At 46.5% G+C, this 18,762-nt stretch overlaps 1 protein-coding gene across 1 annotated transcript in view; it reads right to left on the minus strand.

The window, feature by feature from the left end:
- Window positions 1–3,377: 3,377 nt before the first annotated feature.
- LOC112238591 overlaps window positions 3,378–18,762 on the minus strand; it is a 29,313-nt gene continuing 13,928 nt past the window's right edge. Inside the window, exons 8-10 of the mRNA XM_042329614.1 lie at window positions 17,802–18,691; window positions 17,111–17,622; window positions 3,378–4,248 (exon numbers count right to left, since the gene is read on the minus strand). Coding sequence (XP_042185548.1) covers window positions 3,378–4,248; window positions 17,111–17,622; window positions 17,802–18,691 — 2,273 coding nt within the window. The remainder of the gene's footprint in view (window positions 4,249–17,110; window positions 17,623–17,801; window positions 18,692–18,762) is intronic.

Genomic DNA, 18,762 nt, shown 5'->3' on the forward strand with positions numbered 1-18,762 from the left:
ACTGACCAACCCCCATTCACTATGAACACTGACCAATCCCCATTCACATGAACACTGACCAACCCCCCCCCATTCACTATGAACACTGACCAACCCCATTCACTATGAACACTGACCAACCCCATTCACTATGAACACTGACCAACCCCCAACCCCATTCACTATGAACACTGACCAACCCCATTCACTATGAACACTGACCAACCCCATTCACTATGAACACTGACCAATCCCCATTCACTAGTGAACACTAGGTGTGCCACAACTAGTGTTAGTGATGTAGGGCCTGTCAGGACACAGATCAGTGTGTTAGTGATAGTGATGTAGGACACAGTCAGGACACAGATCAGTGTGTGTTAGTGATGTAGGGCGTGTCAGGACACAGATCAGTGTGTTAGTGATGTAGGGTGTGTCAGGACACAGATCAGTGTGTTAGTGATGTAGGGCGTGTCAGGACACAGATCAGTGTGTTAGTGATGTAGGGTGTGTCAGGACACAGATCAGTGTGTTAGTGATGTAGGGTGTGTCAGGACACAGATCAGTGTGTTAGTGATGTAGGGTGTGTCAGGACACAGATCAGTGTGTTAGTGATGTAGGGCGTGTCAGGACACAGATCAGTGTGTTAGTGATGTAGGGCGTGTCAGGACACAGATCAGTGTGTTAGTGATGTAGGGCGTGTCAGGACACAGATCAGTGTGTTAGTGATGTAGGGCGTGTCAGGACACAGATCAGTGTGTCAGTGAGGTAGGGTGTGTCAGGACACAGATCAGTGTGTTAGTGATGTAGGGAGTGTCAGGACACAGATCAGTGTGTTAGTGATGTAGGGTGTGTCAGGACACAGATCAGTGTGTTAGTGATGTAGGGCGTGTCAGGACACAGATCAGTGTGTTAGTGATGTAGGGAGTGTCAGGACACAGATCAGTGTGTTAGTGATGTAGGGAGTGTCAGGACACAGATCAGTGTGTTAGTGATGTAGGGTGTGTCAGGACACAGATCAGTGTGTTAGTGATGTAGGGTGACAGTGTCAGGACACAGATCAGTGTGTTAGTGATGTAGGGCGTGTCAGGACACAGATCAGTGTGTTAGTGATGTAGGGTGTGTCAGGACACAGATCAGTGTGTTAGTGATGTAGGGCGTGTCAGGACACAGATCAGTGTGTTAGTGATGTAGGGCGTGTCAGGACACAGATCAGTGTGTTAGTGACTATTGAAAACATTCTGCAGTAGCCATCATGATTTCCTGACTTTACGTATCTTCTGTGTGCTAATAGTGCAAGCTGACAGCCATAGATGTTGTGGGGTTTTGTACGCTCGATTTACTGAATTTGAAATGATTCAAATGTATTATTGGAATGTTTTTATTGTTCAGGCAATGCTTTGGTAGGTGCAAATATCACGTTAGATGTTGCCTTTTATTTCAACATGAAGTCGCAGAGGGTTTAAATTATGTTTTGTAGATATTTACATGTTTATATTATCACACACACTTCTGCATGAATATGACTTAAAACTAAGGACCACTGAATCATTAATATAAAGATGGTCATCTAAATAGAATTTCAGTGCAGGCTACTAAGGTAGGCTTGAAACCACTTGGATTTAGAATTAAAGGTACTACGCATGTATGTGTGTAATTTCACAAAATGTCCATAATATATCTGCACCAATAGTGGAATGATAGTGTTTAACAGGATTACTTAACCGATAGTGTTGTGATTGGCTGTGATGTTTTTGTTTGTCTCCCACCAGAGAGGGAATCTGTTGTAAGAAAAACCGGGAAAGTTGTTTTGACTTTGTGGCTGTGTTATCTAGTAACATTCCACACAAGTAGGAATTTCCTGGTTGCAAAAATTCAATTTCAGTTTAGTGTAGGGAATCATTGTACCATCTAAATCACTGTGAACTATCTTTTCAATAACAAAAAAAAAAAAAAACATTTTTGAAGCTGGTGGATCAAAACCGAAAGTTAAAGGCTCAGGCGTCAGTCTCCATCATGTTACAGGGAAGTAGAATGCAGAGGAGGGGGAGATTTGTTTTGAATGCAGCATAAAGCTGTTGCAGTTCCCCCAGCTTCCACACGGGGGAGAAATTCAGAATGTAGCACCTTTAACTTCTTCTTATATCTGCATGAACAGACAAACCACTCATGTTGTCAGCTTTGGCTCAAGGATCACGCTACTCTAGCTATATTTAACATAACCTCATATGCTCTTCAAGGCTACTGCTATTGTCTGCTTGAGTACTGCATTTAATCACCATTAAGTACTCAATACACTGTAGAGTGCATACCTTCTGTAACTACACGTAACAAAAAATAATAGTGCACTAGTTAACTATGTATAATGTATATATACTAATCTACTTCCCACTCCTTACTGGCCTGATATTGACTACACTATCTAGCTAAGTCCCTCTCCTTACTGGGCTAAACTAGCTGGCTAGCTGAACTTGGCTAGTTTTAGTCCTCATTGCCAAACTTCATATATACTGCACCCTCAACTTCAAAACTCTTTTGCTAGTTATTGGAACCATGACAACGGGCAGCCCCTCCCCGCTTAGCTCTGAACGTTTCTGACTGGTCTTGGAACCATGACAACGGGCAGCCCCTCCCCGCTTGGCTCGATGGGATATGTAGTGATTTTGCCAACACAGCCAGATATGTACGGTCTTGTACCCTTAACCTTTTTTTAAAGTGACTATTTGTTGATTAAATCAGACTTTATTAATACCAGGAATGAACAAGTTAATTTACATAAAAAAATAATCATTATAAAGCAACTGTACAGAGTGCCAATGGCTACAATGAATGGTTAAATGACTCAGGCACGAAGGATTAACAGAGCTCCTCCTCGCCTTCTCTATAGCCCTAGTGGTGACAGAGTCCATGATTTTTCGAGTCGACTCCTGGTATCAGAGTCGTTGGAGTCGACTCTCTCGACAATGCTCTAAACCAGGGGTATTCAAATCTTACCATACGAAGTCTGGCGCCTGCTGGTTTTCTGTTCTACCTGATATTCAATTGCGCCCACCTGGTGTCCCAGGTCTAAATCAGTCCCTGATTAAAAAACGCAGTGGAACGGGCTTCGGGGTCCAGAGTTGCGTTTGAGGGCTCTAAATAATGCTGTGTAACTGACTGTCTACAATTCGAACAATATTCTACATTCTAAAAGTTGGCCCAACAGTCTAAATATATGGCTATTAGACCGAGACAGTGTTAACCAGGTGGTATTGCATTACTATATTGATGGTGGTAGACAATGGTGTGCAGTGGTGGGCTCTTGCAATGATGGTAAAACATCAGTAGGCTACATTTTGGTTTGAATAAACAGAAAGGCTTCAACGCACAGTAAATGTTTTACACTTACGGCAAGCAATGTGTCAGAACATGCAGCAGTAGGCAGCAGCAGCAGTAGGCAGTAGCTGTAGGCGGCGGCAATAGCTGTAGGCGGCGGCAGTTGTAGTAGGCGGTGTCAGTAGTAGTAGGCGGCGGCAGTAGTAGTAGGCGGCGGCAGTTGTAGTAGGCGGTGTCTGTAGTAGTAGGCGGCAGCAGCAGTAGTAGTAGGCGGCAGCAGTTGTAGTAGCAGTGTCAGCAGTAGTAGGCGGCAGCAGCAGTAGTAGTAGGCAGCAGCAGTAGGTGCAGCAGGCGCGGCAATAGCTGGCGGCAGTAGGCAGCAGCAGTAGGCGGCAGCAGTAGGCGGCAGCAGTAGGCAGTAGGCGGCAGCAGCAGTAGGCGGCAGCAGTAGGCAGTAGGCGGCAGCAGTAGGCGGCGGCAGCAGTAGGCAGCAACAGTAGGCGGCGGCAGTAGGCGGCGGCAGCAGTAGGCAGCGGCAGTAGGCGGCAGCAGTAGGCGGGCGGCAGCAGTAGGCAGTAGGCGGCAGCAGTAGGCGGCGGCAGCAGTAGGCGGCAGTAGGCAGTAGGCAGCGGCAGTAGGCGGCGGCAGCAGCAGGCGGCAGCAGCAGGCAGCAGCAGTAGGCGGCAGCAGTAGGCGGCGGCAGCAGTAGGCGGCAGCAGCAGTAGGCGGCGGCAGTAGGCGGCGGCAGTAGGCGGCAGCAGCAGCAGGCGGCAGCAGCAGCAGTAGGCGGCAGCAGCAGTAAGGCAGCAGCAGCAGTAGGCGGCGGCAGCAGTAGGCGGCGGCAGTAGGCGGCAGCAGCAGTAGGTGGCAGCAGCAGTAGGCAGCAGCAGTAGGTGGCGGCGGCAGTAGGCGGCGGCAGTAGGCAGCAGGATACACTTTTTATAGCCACTTCCTATTCTGTGGCACACTTCACCATTAATTACTTCTGTTGCTGGTTGACAATAGTGCTTTATTTGATATGTTGATATGTACAGTACTTTCTGTTAGAGGTTTCTTATTTTCTCAGTTTATATTAAATATGATTTTATATTCAAGCTTTTGTTTACTGTTTGTTTTATAATAGTCATGTTTATTATTTTCTTACTTGTATTTAAAGTATGTGTTACTTTGTTACTGAGGGGAGAACAGCACAGTAGTGTATTTGATGTGAGAACAGTGCCTGAAGCTCATAGGAACTACTGTAAACCACTGCTTTAGCATTCTCTACTGCTGTGAAGGACCTTATAAAACCATATGAGGGATTTATTGATGTGTACTGTGAACATTAGTGCAATTAAAAATCACTGTTCAAATTGATTTCTGATTTCTGATTTTTCTTAATTAAAAAAATATGAACTATAAAGTATTTAATTTGAATATGAATATAATATTATGGCCATGCATAATTGATCAGGACAATTCCCTTTTATTGTGAACAAACATCAGTAGCACAAACAATTGTAGCACAAACAATTGAAAACACTGAAATGAATGTTAATGTTATGTAGGCTTGATTACCAACAACGACGAGACGGCCTACAGGGAGGAGGTGAGGGCCCTCGGAGTGTGGTGTCAGGAAAATAACCTCACACTCAACGTCAACAAAACTAAGGAGATGATTGTGGACTTCAGGAAACAGCAGAGGGAACACCCCCCCATCCACATCGATGGAACAGTAGTGGAGAGGGTAGCAAGTTTTAAGTTCCTCGGCATACACATCACAGACAAACTGAATTGGTCCACCCACACAGACAGCGTTGTGAAGAAGGCGCAGCAGCGCCTCTTCAACCTCAGGAGGCTGAAGAAATTCGGCTTGTCACCAAAAGCACTCACAAACTTCTACAGATGCACAATCAGCCCGCATCCTGGCGGGCTGTATCACCGCCTGGTATGGCAACTGCACCGCCCTCAACCGTAAGGCTCTCCAGAGGGTAGTGAGGTCTGCACAACGCATCACCGGGGGCAAACTACCTGCCCTCCAGGACACCTACACCACCCGATGTCACAGGAAGGCAAAAAGATCATCAAGGACATCAACCACCCGAGCCACTGCCTGTTCACCCCGCTGCCATCCAGAAGGCAAGGTCAGTACAGGTGCATCAAAGCTGGGACCGAGAGACTGAAAAACAGCTTCTATCTCAAGGCCATCAGACTGTTAAACAGCCACCACTAACATTGAGTGGCTACTGCCAACACACTGTCAATGACACTGACTCTACTCCAGCCACTTTAATCATGGGAATTGATGGGAAATGATGTAAATATATCACTAGCCACTTTAAACAATGCTACCTTATATAATGTTACCTACCCTACATTGTTCATCTCATATGCATACGTTGATACTGTACTCTATATCATCGACTGCATCCTTATGTAATACATGTATCACTAGCCACTTTAACTATGCCACTTGGTTTACATACTTATCTCATATGTATATACTATACTCAATACCATCTACTGTATCTTGCCTATGCTGCTCTGTACCATCACTCATTCATATATCCTTATGTACATATTCTTTATCCCCTTACACTGTGTATAAGACAGTAGTTTTTTTTGGAATTGTTAGTTAGATTACTTGCTCGTTATTACTGCATTGTCGGAACTAGAAGCACAAGCATTTCGCTACACTCGCATTAACATCTGCTAACCATGTGTATGTGACAAATAAAATTTGATTTGATTTGATTTGATTTAATGCTGGGGAGAGTTGAGCCACCCTTGTTCTAGGAAACTGTGCAGGAAGAAACCACATGGAAAAACTGGAAAGCTCAGGTGGGATTATCTGCCTGCCGACAGACAATACTTAGCGCCTCTGAACAGAGTGTCAAATCAAATCAAATGGTATTGTGTTAGTCACATGCGCCGAATACCACAGGTGTAGACCTCACAGTGAAATGCTGAATACCACAGGTGTAGACCTCACAGTGAAATGCTGAATACAACAGGAGTAGTAGACCTCACAGTGAAATGCTGAATACCACAGGTGTAGACCTCACAGTGAAATGCTGAATACAACAGGTAGTAGACCTCACAGTGAAATGCTGAATACCACAGGTGTAGTAGACCTCACAGTGAAATGCTGAATACCACAGGTGTAGACCTCACAGTGAAATGCTGAATACAACAGGAGTAGTAAACCTCACAGTGAAATGCTGAATACAACAGGTGTAGTAGACCTTACAGTGAAATGCTGAATACAACAGGTGTAGTAGACCTCACAGTGAAATGCTGAATACCACAGGTGTAGACCTCACAGTGAAATGCTGAATACAACAGGAGTAGTAGACCTCACAGTGAAATGCTGAATACCACAGGTGTAGTAGACCTCACAGTGAAATGCTGAATACCACAGGTGTAAAGACCTCACAGTGAAATGCTGAATACAACAGGAGAGATAAACAGGGGGTCACAGTGAAATGCTGAATACACAGGTGTAATAGACCTATACAGTGAAATGCTGAATACAACAGGTGTAGTAGACCTCACAGTGAAATGATGAATATCACAGGTGTAGACCTCACAGTGAAATGCTGAATACAACAGGAGTAGTAGACCTCACAGTGAAATGCTGAATACCACAGGTGTAGTAAACCTCACAGTGAAATGCTTGAAGTCCCTGACCAACAGTGCCGTTACAAAACAAAAGGAAATAAAAGTAACAAGTAGTTAAAGAGCTGCAGAAAAATAACAATAGCGAGACGATATACAGGGGGTCCAGAGTCAATGTGTGGGGGCACTGGTTAGTAATGAGACTATATACAGGGGTACCGGTACCGAGTCAATGTGTGGGGGCACTGGTTAGTAATGAGACTATATACAGGGGGTACCGGAGTCAATGTGTGGGGGCACTGGTTAGTAATGAGACTATATACAGGGGGTACCAGAGTCAATGTGTGGGGGCACTGGTTAGTAATGAGACTATATACAGGGGTACCGGTACCGAGTCAATGTGTGGGGGCACTGGTTAGTAATGAGACTATATACAGGGGGTCCAGAGTCAATGTGTGGGGGCACTGGTTAGTAATGAGACTATATACAGGGGGTCCAGAGTCAATGTGTGGGGGCACTGGTTAGTAATGAGACTATATGCAGGGGGTGCAGAGTCAATGTGTGGGGGCACTGGTTAGTAATGAGACTATATACAGGGGGTCCAGAGTCAAATGTGTGGGGGCACTGGTTAGTAATGAGACTATATGCAGGGGTCCAGAGTCAACTGTGTGGGGGCACTGGTTAGTAATGAGACTATATGCCAGGGGGTACCCCGTACTACTGTCATATAAGGTATAACTGGTTAGTAATGAGACTATATACAGGGGGTACAGAGTCAATGTGCGGGGGCACTGGTTAGTAATGAGACTATAGACCATCCCCCGTACTACTGCATATAAGTCAATTTAGGGGTCACTACTACTGCATATAAGGTATAACTTTAGACCATCCCCGTACTACTGCATATAAGGTATAACTTTAGACCGTCCCCCTGTACTACTGCATATAAGGTATAACTTTAGACCATCCCCCGTACTACTGCATATAAGGTATAACTTTAGACCATCCCCCCGTACTACTGCATATAAGGTATAACTTTAGACCATCCCCCCGTACTACTGCATATAAGGTGTTGATCCTATGTTTCATGAACTGAAATAAAAGATTCCAGAAATGTTCCATACGCACAAAAGCTCAAATTGTGTGCAGAACTTTATTTACGTCCCTGTTAGTGAGCATTTCTCCTTTTGCCAAGATAATCCATCCACCTGACAGGGGTAAAAGGCCATTCTAAAATGTGCACAGATGTCTCAAGTTTTGAGGGAGCGTGCAATTGGCATGCTGACTGTAGGAATGTCCACTAGAGTTGTTGCCAGAGAATTGAATGTTCATTTTTCTTCCATAAGCCGCCTCCAGCGTCGTTTTAGAGAATTTGGCAGTACGTCCAACTTGCCTCACAATGTAACCACGCCAGCCCAGGACCTCCACTTCCTGCTTCTTCACTTGCGGGATCGTCTGAGACCAGCCACCCAGACAGCTGATGAAACTGAGGAGTAGGTTTGAGTGCAACCGAAGAATTTCTGCACAAACTGTCAGAAACCATCTCGGGGGAACTCATCTGCGTGCCCGTCGTCCTCACCAGGGTCTTGAACTGACTGCAGTTTGGCGTCGTACCCGACCATCTTCGCTGGAGAAGTGTGCTCTTCACAGATGAATCCAGGTTTCAACTGTACTGGGTAGATGGCAGACAGCGTGTGTGGTGTTGTGTGTGTGAGCAGTTTGCTGATGTCAACGTTGTGAACCCAGTGCTCCATGGTGGCGGTGGGGTTATGGTATGGACAGAGAACTGAGAACACGGTTGCATTTCATCAATGGCAATTTGAATGCACAGAGATACTGTGATGAGATCCTGAGGCCCATCGCCGTGCCATTCATCCACAGCCACCACCTCATGTTTCAGTATGATAATGCACAGCCCCATGTCACAAGGATCTGGACACAATTCCTGGAAGCTGAAAATGTCCCTTCCATGACCTGCATAGTCACCTGACATGTCACCCATTGAGCATGTTTGGGATACTCTGGATCGACGTGTATGACAGCATGTTCCAGTTCCCGCCAATATCCAGTAACTCGCACAACCAATGAAGAGGAGTGGGACAACATTCCACGGGCCACAATCAACAGCCTGATCAACTCCATGTGAAGGAGATGTGTCGCGCTGCATGAGACAAATGGTCACACCAGATACTGACTGGTTTTCTGATCCACGTCCCTACCTCTTTATTAAGGTATCTGTGACTAAGAGATGCATGTCTGTATTCCCAGTCATGTGAAATCCATAGATTTAGTGTCTAATGAATCCATCTAAATTGACTGATTTCCTTATATGAACTGTAAATCTTTGAAATTGTTGCATGTTGCATTTATAATTGTGTTCAGTGTAGTTTATTGTCTAGATTCCAATGTTCAAATCAAATTCTATTTGTCACACACACATGGTTAGCAGATGTTAATGCGAGTGTAGCGAAATGCTTGTGCTTCTAGTTCCGACAATGCAGTAATAACCAACGAGTAATCTAACCTAACAATTCCACAACTACTACCTTATACACACAAGTGTAAAGGGATGAAGAATATGTACATAAAGATATATGAATGAGTGATGGTACAGAGCGGCATAGGCAAGATACAGTAGATGGTATCGAGTACAGTATATACATATGAGATGAGTATGTAAACAAAGTGGCATAGTTAAAGTAGCTAGTGATACATGTATTACATAAAGATGCAGTAGATGACATAGAGTACAGTATATACGTATACATATGAGATAAATAATGTAGGGTATGTAAACATTATATTAAGTAGCATTGTTTAAAGTGGCTAGCGATATATTTTACATCAATTCCCATTATTAAAGTGGCTGGAGTTGAGTCAGTGTGTTGGCAGCAGCCACTCAATGTTAGTGGTGGCTGTTTAACAGTCTGATGGCCTTGAGATAGAAGCTGTTTTTCAGTCTCTCGGTCCCAGCTTTGATGCACCTGTACTGACCTCGCCTTCTGGATGATAGCGGGGTGAACAGGCAGTGGCTCGGGTGGTTGTTGTCCTTGATGATCTTTATGGCCTTCCTGTGACATCGGGTGGTGTAGGTGTCCTGGAGGGCAGGTAGTTTGCCCCTGGTGATACTTGTGCAGACCTCACTACCCTCTGGAGAGCCTTGCGGTTGTGGGCGGAGCAGTTGCCGTACCAGGCGGTGATACAGCCCGACAGGATGCTCTCGATTGTGCATCTGTAGAAGTTTGTGAGTGCTTTTGGTGACAAGCTGAATTTCGTCAGCCTCCTGAGGTTGAAGAGGCGCTGCTGCGCCTTCTTCACGATGCTGCCTGTGTGGGTGGACCAATTCAGTTTGTCTGTGATGTGTATGCCGAGGAACTTAAAACTTACTACCCTCTCCACTACTGTCCTGTCAATGTGGATAGGGTGGTGCTCCCTCTGCTGTTTCCTGAAGTCCACGGTCATCTCCTTAGTTTTGTTGACGTTGAGTGTGAGGTTATTTTCCTGACACCACACTCCGAGGGCCCTCACCTCCTCCCTGTAGGCCGTCTCGTCGTTGTTGGTAATCAAGCCTACCACTGTTGTGTCGTCCGCAAACTTGATGATTGAGTTGGAGGCGTGCGTGGCCACGCAATCGTGGGTGAACAGGGAGTACAGGAGAGGGCTCAGAACGCACCCTTGTGGGGCCCCAGTGTTGAGGATCAGCGGGGTGGAGATGTTGTTACCTACCCTCACCACCCGGGGGCGGCCCGTCAGGAAGTCCAGTACCCAGTTGCACAGGGCGGGGTCGAGACCCAGGGTCTCGAGCTTGATGACGAGTTTGGAGGGTACTGTGGTGTTAAATGCTGAGCTGTAGCTAGCTAGCTGGATGGCTGCTCTGTTGCTATTTTGTAGAAAGCCCTTGTTGATACTAGCCAGATGGCCACTGCTAGATAACTACCTAGCAAGATGACTAGGAAACAATTCGATTCATTCTCTATAATCCCATACTGGCAGGCCATAGCCAAATGTTTAGCTAGGAACAGTAGTTAATGTTAGCATATTCGCTAGCTAGCTAAGGACACTGCACTAACTCAGTAGCTAACACAGGCAGCTGTGTCATGGGAACTAATCCATCAGGATTTAATTATAATGCCAATACTAGCTACAGTGGTTAGCTAGCTTGTAGGAAGTATTTAGTGTTGTGTGCATTGCAGCGGTGCACTTAGCTCCCATCCCATAGCCTACATTGCATATGAAGTGTGACTGTCTCATGTCATTTAACTGTGGATGTACAGAGAAAATGTCCTATTTTTTTCCTTTTTGTTGTCACACCTGTTGACTCCCCCCACGTGGGGGTTTGTGCTCTCTGATCAGCTCAAAGTCAAGTTGTTGGCCACTGACGAGCATTGCGATTCTACAAGTAGAAATGTCAGGTTCATCGCTACTGGGTCGTCATGCAGCAGCCACTGCTTGGAACAGCCTCTCACTGTGATCAGTACCCTACCATATCCGGCGCCGACAGAGATGGCCGCCTCGCTTCGCGTTCCTAGGAAACTATGCAGTTTTTTGTTTTTTTACGTGTTATTTCTTACACTAGTACCCCAGGTCATCTTAGGTTTCATTACATACAGCCGAGAAGAACTACTGAATATAAGATCAGCGTCAACTCACCATCAGTACGACCAAGAATATGATTTTCGCAATGCGGATCCTGTGTTCTGCCTTACAACCAGTGCCACGGAATGGTTCCCATGCAGCGACCCAAAAAAATGACTCAGAAAAAGAGGGAAACGAGGCGGTCTTCTGGTCAGACTCCGGAGACGGGCACACCGTGCACCACTCCCTAGCATTCTTCTTGCCAATGTCCAGTCTCTTGACAACAAGGTTGATGAAATCCGAGCAAGGGTAGCATTCCAGAGGGACATCAGAGACTGTAACGTTCTCTGCTTCACGGAAACATGGCTAACTGGAGAGACGCAATCCGAAGCGGTGCAGCCAGCGGGTTTCTCCACGCATCGCGCCGACAGAAACGAACATCTTTCTGGTAAGAAGAGGGGCGGGGCGTATGCCTTATGGCCAACGTGACATGGTGTGATGAAAGAAACATACAGGAACTCAAATCCTTCTGTTCACCTGATTTAGAATTCCTCACAATCAAATGTAGACCGCATTATCTACCAAGAGAATTCTCTTCGATTATAATCACAGCCGTATATATCCCCCCCCAAGCAGACACATCGATGGCTCTGAACGAACTTTATTTAACTCTCTGCAAACTGGAAACGATTTATCCGGAGGCTGCATTCATTGTAGCTGGGGATTTTAACAAGGCTAATCTGAAAACAAGACTCCCTAAATTTTATCAGCATATCGATTGCGCAACCAGGGGTGGAAAGACCCTGGATCATTGTTACTCTAACTTCCGCGATGCATATAAGGCCCTGCCCCGCCCCCCTTTCGGAAAAGCTGACCACGACTCCATTTTGTTGATCCCTGCCTACAGACAGAAACTAAAACAAGAAGCTCCCACGCTGAGGTCTGTCCAACGCTGGTCCGACCAAGCTGACTCCACACTCCAAGACTGCTTCCATCACGTGGACTGGGAGATGTTTCGTATTGCGTCAGACAACAACATTGATGAATACGCTGATTCGGTGTGCGAGTTCATTAGAACGTGCGTTGAAGATGTCATTCCCATAGCAACGATTAAAACATTCCCTAACCAGAAACCGTGGATTGATGGCAGCATTCGTGTGGAACTGAAGGCGCGAACCACTGCTTTTAATCAGGGCAAGGTGTCTGGTAACATGACTGAATACAAACAGTGCAGCTATTCCCTCCGCAAGGCTATCAAACAAGCTAAGCGCCAGTACAGAGACAAAGTAGAATCTCAATTCAACGGCTCAGACACAAGAGGCATGTGGCAGGGTCTACAGTCAATCACGGACTACAGGAAGAAACCCAGCCCAGTCACGGACCAGGATGTCTTGCTCCCAGGCAGACTAAATAACTTTTTGCCCGCTTTGAGGACAATACAGTGCCACTGACACGGCCTGCAACGAAAACATGCGGTCTCTCCTTCACTGCAGCCGAAGTGAGTAAGACATTTAAACGTGTTAACCCTCGCAAGGCTGCAGGCCCAGACGGCATCCCCAGCCGCGCCCTCAGAGCATGCGCAGACCAGCTGGCCGGTGTGTTTACGGACATATTCAACCAATCCCTATACCAGTCTGCTGTTCCCACATGCTTCAAGAGGGCCACCATTGTTCCTGTTCCCAAGAAAGCTAAGGTAACTGAGCTAAACGACTACCGCCCCGTAGCACTCACATCCGTCATCATGAAGTGCTTTGAGAGACTAGTCAAGGACCATATCACCTCCACCCTACCTGACACCCTTGACCCACTCCAATTTGCTTACCGCCCAAATAGGTCCACAGACGATGCAATCTCAACCACACTGCACACTGCCCTAACCCATCTGGACAAGAGGAATACCTATGTGAGAATGCTGTTCATCGACTACAGCTCGGCATTCAACACCATAGTACCCTCCAAGCTCGTCATCAAGCTCGAGACCCTGGGTCTCGACCCCGCCCTGTGCAACTGGGTTCTGGACTTCCTGACGGGCCGCCCCCAGGTGGTGAGGGTAGGCAACAACATCTCCTCCCCGCTGATCCTCAACACTGGGGCCCCACAAGGGTGCGTTCTGAGCCCTCTCCTGTACTCCCTGTTCACCCACGACTGCGTGGCCACGCACGCCTCCAACTCAATCAAGTTTGCGGACGACACAACAGTGGTAGGCTTGATTACCAACAACGACGAGACGGCCTACAGGGAGGAGGTGAGGGCCCTCGGAGTGTGGTGTCAGGAAAATAACCTCACACTCAACGTCAACAAAACTAAGGAGATGATTGTGGACTTCAGGAAACAGCAGAGGGAACACCCCCCCATCCACATCGATGGAACAGTAGTGGAGAGGGTAGCAAGTTTTAAGTTCCTCGGCATACACATCACAGACAAACTGAATTGGTCCACTCACACAGACAGCATCGTGAGGAAGGCGCAGCAGCGCCTCTTCAACCTCAGGAGGCTGAAGAAATTCGGCTTGTCACCAAAAGCACTCACAAACTTCTACAGATGGACAATCGAGAGCATCCTGGCGGGCTGTATCACCGCCTGGTATGGCAACTGCACCGCCCTCAACCGTAAGGCTCTCCAGAGGGTAGTGAGGTCTGCACAACGCATCACCGGGGGCAAACTACCTGCCCTCCAGGACACCTGCACCACCCGATGCTACAGGAAGGCCATAAAGATCATCAAGGACATCAACCACCCGAGCCACTGCCTGTTCACCCCGCTGTCATCCAGAAGGCGAGGTCAGTACAGGTGCATCAAAGCTGGGACCGAGAGACTGAAAAACAGCTTCTATCTCAAGGCCATCAGACTGTTAAACAGCCACCACTAACATTGAGTGGCTACTGCCAACACACTGTCAATGACACTGACTCTACTCCAGCCACTTTAATCATGGGAATTGATGGGAAATGATGTAAATATATCACTAGCCACTTTAAACAATGCTACCTTATATAATGTTACTTACCCTACATTATTCATCTCATATGCATACGTAGATACTGTACTCTATATCATCGACTGCATCCTTATGTAATACATGTATCACTAGCCACTTTAACTATGCCACTTGGTTTACATACTCATCTCATATGTATATACTGTACTCGATATCATCTACTGTATCTTGCCTATGCTGCTCTGTACCATCACTCATTCATATATCCTTATGTACATATTCTTTATCCCCTTACACTGTGTATAAGACAGTAGTTTTTTTTGGAATTGTTAGTTAGATTACTTGTTCGTTATTACTGCATTGTCGGAACTAGAAGCACAAGCATTTCGCTACACTCGCATTAACATCTGCTAACCATGTGTATGTGACAAATAAAATTTGATTTGATGATTTGATTTGATTTGATCTATAGGCATTCATGCTTTAGCTTAAAAAAAAGAGATTTTTTTTGTTGGTGTTAGAGGTTTTATGATGCTTGTACCTAAACCAAAGTAGATCATTTTAAGATGGTTCTATAATCAGTTATGGTCTCTATAAGCTTCATTACGAGCTAGCAGGTCCTAAACCAGTTATGGTCTCTATAAGCTACAATATGAGGTCCTAAACCAGTTATGGTCTCTATAAGCTACAATGTGAGGTCCTAAACCAGTTATGGTCGCTATAAGCTACAATATCAGGTCCTAAACCAGTTATGGTCTCTATAAGCTTCAATATCAGGGCCTAAACCAGTTATGGTCTCTACTCTATAAGCTACAATATCAGGTCCTAAACCTAGAATGAAAGTGCATCCTTGTAGCTATGTGGGCTAATATAGTCAAAATATTTGCCTTGGGGTAAATTGAGCCAATGGCCATGGGTAAATTGAGCCAATGTCCTTGGGGTAAATTGAGCCAATGGCCATGGGGGAAGTTGAGCCAATGGCCATGGCGTAAATTGAGCCAATGGCCATGGGTAAATTGAGCCAATGGTCATGGGGTAAGTTGAGCCAATGGCCATGGGGTAAGTTGAGCCAATGGCCATGGGGGAAGTTGAGCCAATGGCCATGGGGGAAGTTGAGCCAATGGCCATGGCGTAAATTGAGCCAATGGTCATGGGGTAAGTTGAGCCAATGGCCATGGGGGAAGTTGAGCCAATGGTCATGGGGGAAGTTGAGCCAATGGTCATGGGGGAAGTTGAGCCAATGGCCATGGGGGAAGTTGAGCCAATGGCCATGGGGGAAGTTGAGCCAATGGCCATGGGGGAAGTTGAGCCAATGGCCATGGGGGAAGTTGAGCCAATGGCCATGGGGGAAGTTGAGCCAATGGCCATGGGGGAAGTTGAGCCAATGGCCATGGGGGAAGTTATCTCTGAGATATGAGGTAACAGGGCCTGGATTACGTTAAAAGTGTTGTTTTTTAAGTACAAAGGGGTTGTTAGGTGTTAAACCTGTGTTAAAAGATGCGTACAATATTAGAAGAGAAAAAGTGATTGTGTTGAATTGTGGGAAATAAAGATAGACATGGTTTTAAAAAGGTAGTAATATTTCATTGCTTAATTTACCCTGTCCCGCGGCTCAACAACCCCATACCCGGGTTGTCCAAGAGACAACTTTGTGGAAAAGCTATGATTTCAAAACTGTAATGTTTCCAGAGATACACAACATCCTGAAATATATGTAGATATATATCTTTGTTAGAAATAATACTATATTTCCCTTGACAGAATGATGCTGAATGTAAAACAAATGGCTGAACTTACCCCAGTCTCCCCTACAGTATCTTTTAAAAGATCTCTTAAATTCTAAAGGTATTATATTTTATATACTTACAGAAAGATACAGTATGAACACAAAACAAGAAACGTGTGTTAAGTGTTTGTTATGTTTTATTAATTTAAGCACCTCCCTTATCATTCTTTTAACTGTTAAATATATTCAGATCTAAATAGCTTTGTCCCAAAAGGTTCTACAGAACAAAGCAAAATGGCTTAGAAATGCAGTACTTCTGTTGTCACGGTAAAACCAACTGCACAACCGAACAAAATGTAAGGTACGGTGCTCATTTCAAGCCCCCCCAAAATGTTAAAAAGATGACCATTATTTCAACCAAAAAAAGCAGTTGTTCAATATAAAATTGAGTATGTAAGTGAAAGTTGTATTATCGTCTGCTGCACCAATAGCAGTCCTTGTTAGTATAGCTATCAGATGTTAACGTTTATGTTATTTGGTCAGTTTCTTTTCTTCTCTCTCAGTCTCTGTGCTCCTCTGAGGAGGGAGGAGAGTCTCTGTGCTCCTCTGAGAGGGAGGAGAGATGATTACCTCCTCAACTTCTATCAGTCTGTGTGCTCCTCTGAGGAGGGAGGAGAGAGATGATTACCTCCTCAACTTCTATCAGTCTCTGTGCTCCTCTGAGGAGGGAGGAGAGAGATGATTACCTCCTCAATTTCTATCAGTCTGTGTGCTCCTCTGAGGAGGGAGGAGAGAGATGATTACCTCCTTCCTCAATTTCTATCAGTCTGTAGAGTAAACATTTTCAGTCATTTATTTGATATAGAAATAGTTAATAGATTTTGAATTGGGTTCAAAATGAACACCGTTAATTGCTCTGCTGTTGGTACACCCCCCCTAGTCGTTCTTTCCCCAGCTAGGGAGTGCTGTTTTCTGGGGGATACCTCTGTATCAGCTCTTCCACCTCCACTACCTCCATCACCAAGTCACGGATGGACTGCACACTACCCAATGGAACCGCTTCCTCCTCTCCCTCCATCCCCACTGTGTTAGACTGTAGCCCCAGAGCCTCCACTACACCCACCAGAGCCTCTCCTCTGTACTCTGCCTCCACTACACCCCCCAGAGCCTCTCCTCTGTCCCCTGCCTCCACTACACCCCCCAGAGCCTCTCCTCTATCCCCTGCCTCCACTACACCCCCCAGAGCCTCTCCTCTGTCCCCTGCCTCCACTACACCCCCCAGAGCCTCTCCTCTATCCCCTGCCTCCACTACACCCTCCCCAGGCCCAGTCAGTGGAGTAGTAGCACCCCCTTGTGATGTGACCAGGGTATTGCATGCAAGCAGGGCACCCTCGCTCTCAGTGACAGTAACGCTAGTGACGGAGGTAACTGCAGCTCTGTCCTCACTGCCTCCAGGCTGCATCTCTGATCCTGTGGGGTTAGGGTCAATCTGAGTCTGGGAGGCTGGTTTAGTGGAGTTAGGGTCATTCTGAGTCGGGCAGGCTGGTTCAGTGTCTCTGGCTTGGGTAGATGAGCTAGTTTGGACTGTACCACTAGCTTTAATTTCTGGAGGGGTGTCAGAGTGGACCAAATCACTGTCTACAGTTTCTATATGGGCGTTGGATGGGGCTGTACCAATGTGATGTGCTTCTGCCTCCTTACAAAGATGTTCTTCCTCCTCTTCCTTCTTGTCCACGGTGAAAGGTACAGATGCCCCTCCTTCACCCCTGCAGGAGTTTTCAGGTAGACTGCTCTGTCTGTGGCTTGTCTCTGTCTCTGACCAGTGGAGAGCACCGTGGCCTCAGGAAGAATCATACTCACTGCTGACAGAGCCTCGACACACACCAACACACTGTCACTCACTGGGCTGTTTCTGGCTTTGTCTGTGTCTGGTTTGTCTTCAGTTCCTGGTGGTTGGGATGCTTTGGCTGTGTCTGTAACTTCCGGTATCTGGGGAGCTGGTTCAGCCACAGGAAGAGGAGGCTGGGGGGAGGCGGCATAAGGTGTGATTGTGGCCAAAGAGGCGTCATGATTGACTAAGGAAGCATCAGGTTTGGTTGAGGCAGCACCAGAGGGGTAATCACTTTCAGCAGAGGACATTTCAGGTAGAGGTGAAGGGGTATCAGGTAGAGGTGAAGGGGTATCAGGCTCTGCTACAGAGACATCAGCAGTATAGGTAAGTATATGTGCTGGGGCTGGGAGTGAGAGTGGGGCTGGATCTGGGTCTGGAGCCTCACTTTGTGGAGTTATGACAATGACAGGAGGAGTGAGGGCAGCCATATCTGGGACCACTGGGCCACCTTCCACCTCCAGCCTCCCAGCGCTAGAAGACAAGTTCTGCACCAGGGGAGAAGGTGCCCGCTCGGCCTGTCTGCTCAGCCCAGAGACAGCCATCTCGGCAGGGCTGGCGGGGGCGGAGAGGGGAGGGGTTCGACTCTCTGTCAGGCTGCTCTGGCTGACACTCTGCAGGTCAGTACTGTCCACCATCAAGTTGTTCTTCCTCAGACTGGCAGCTTCTTTCACCACTGGAGAAAATGAGAGACCGAAAGGGAGGAGAAAGAATTGATTAAGTTCATACAGGAGAAGCATACAGTAC

This window comes from Oncorhynchus tshawytscha, linkage group LG10 (assembly GCF_018296145.1).
Source record: "Oncorhynchus tshawytscha isolate Ot180627B linkage group LG10, Otsh_v2.0, whole genome shotgun sequence".
Classification (NCBI taxonomy): domain Eukaryota; kingdom Metazoa; phylum Chordata; class Actinopteri; order Salmoniformes; family Salmonidae; genus Oncorhynchus; species Oncorhynchus tshawytscha.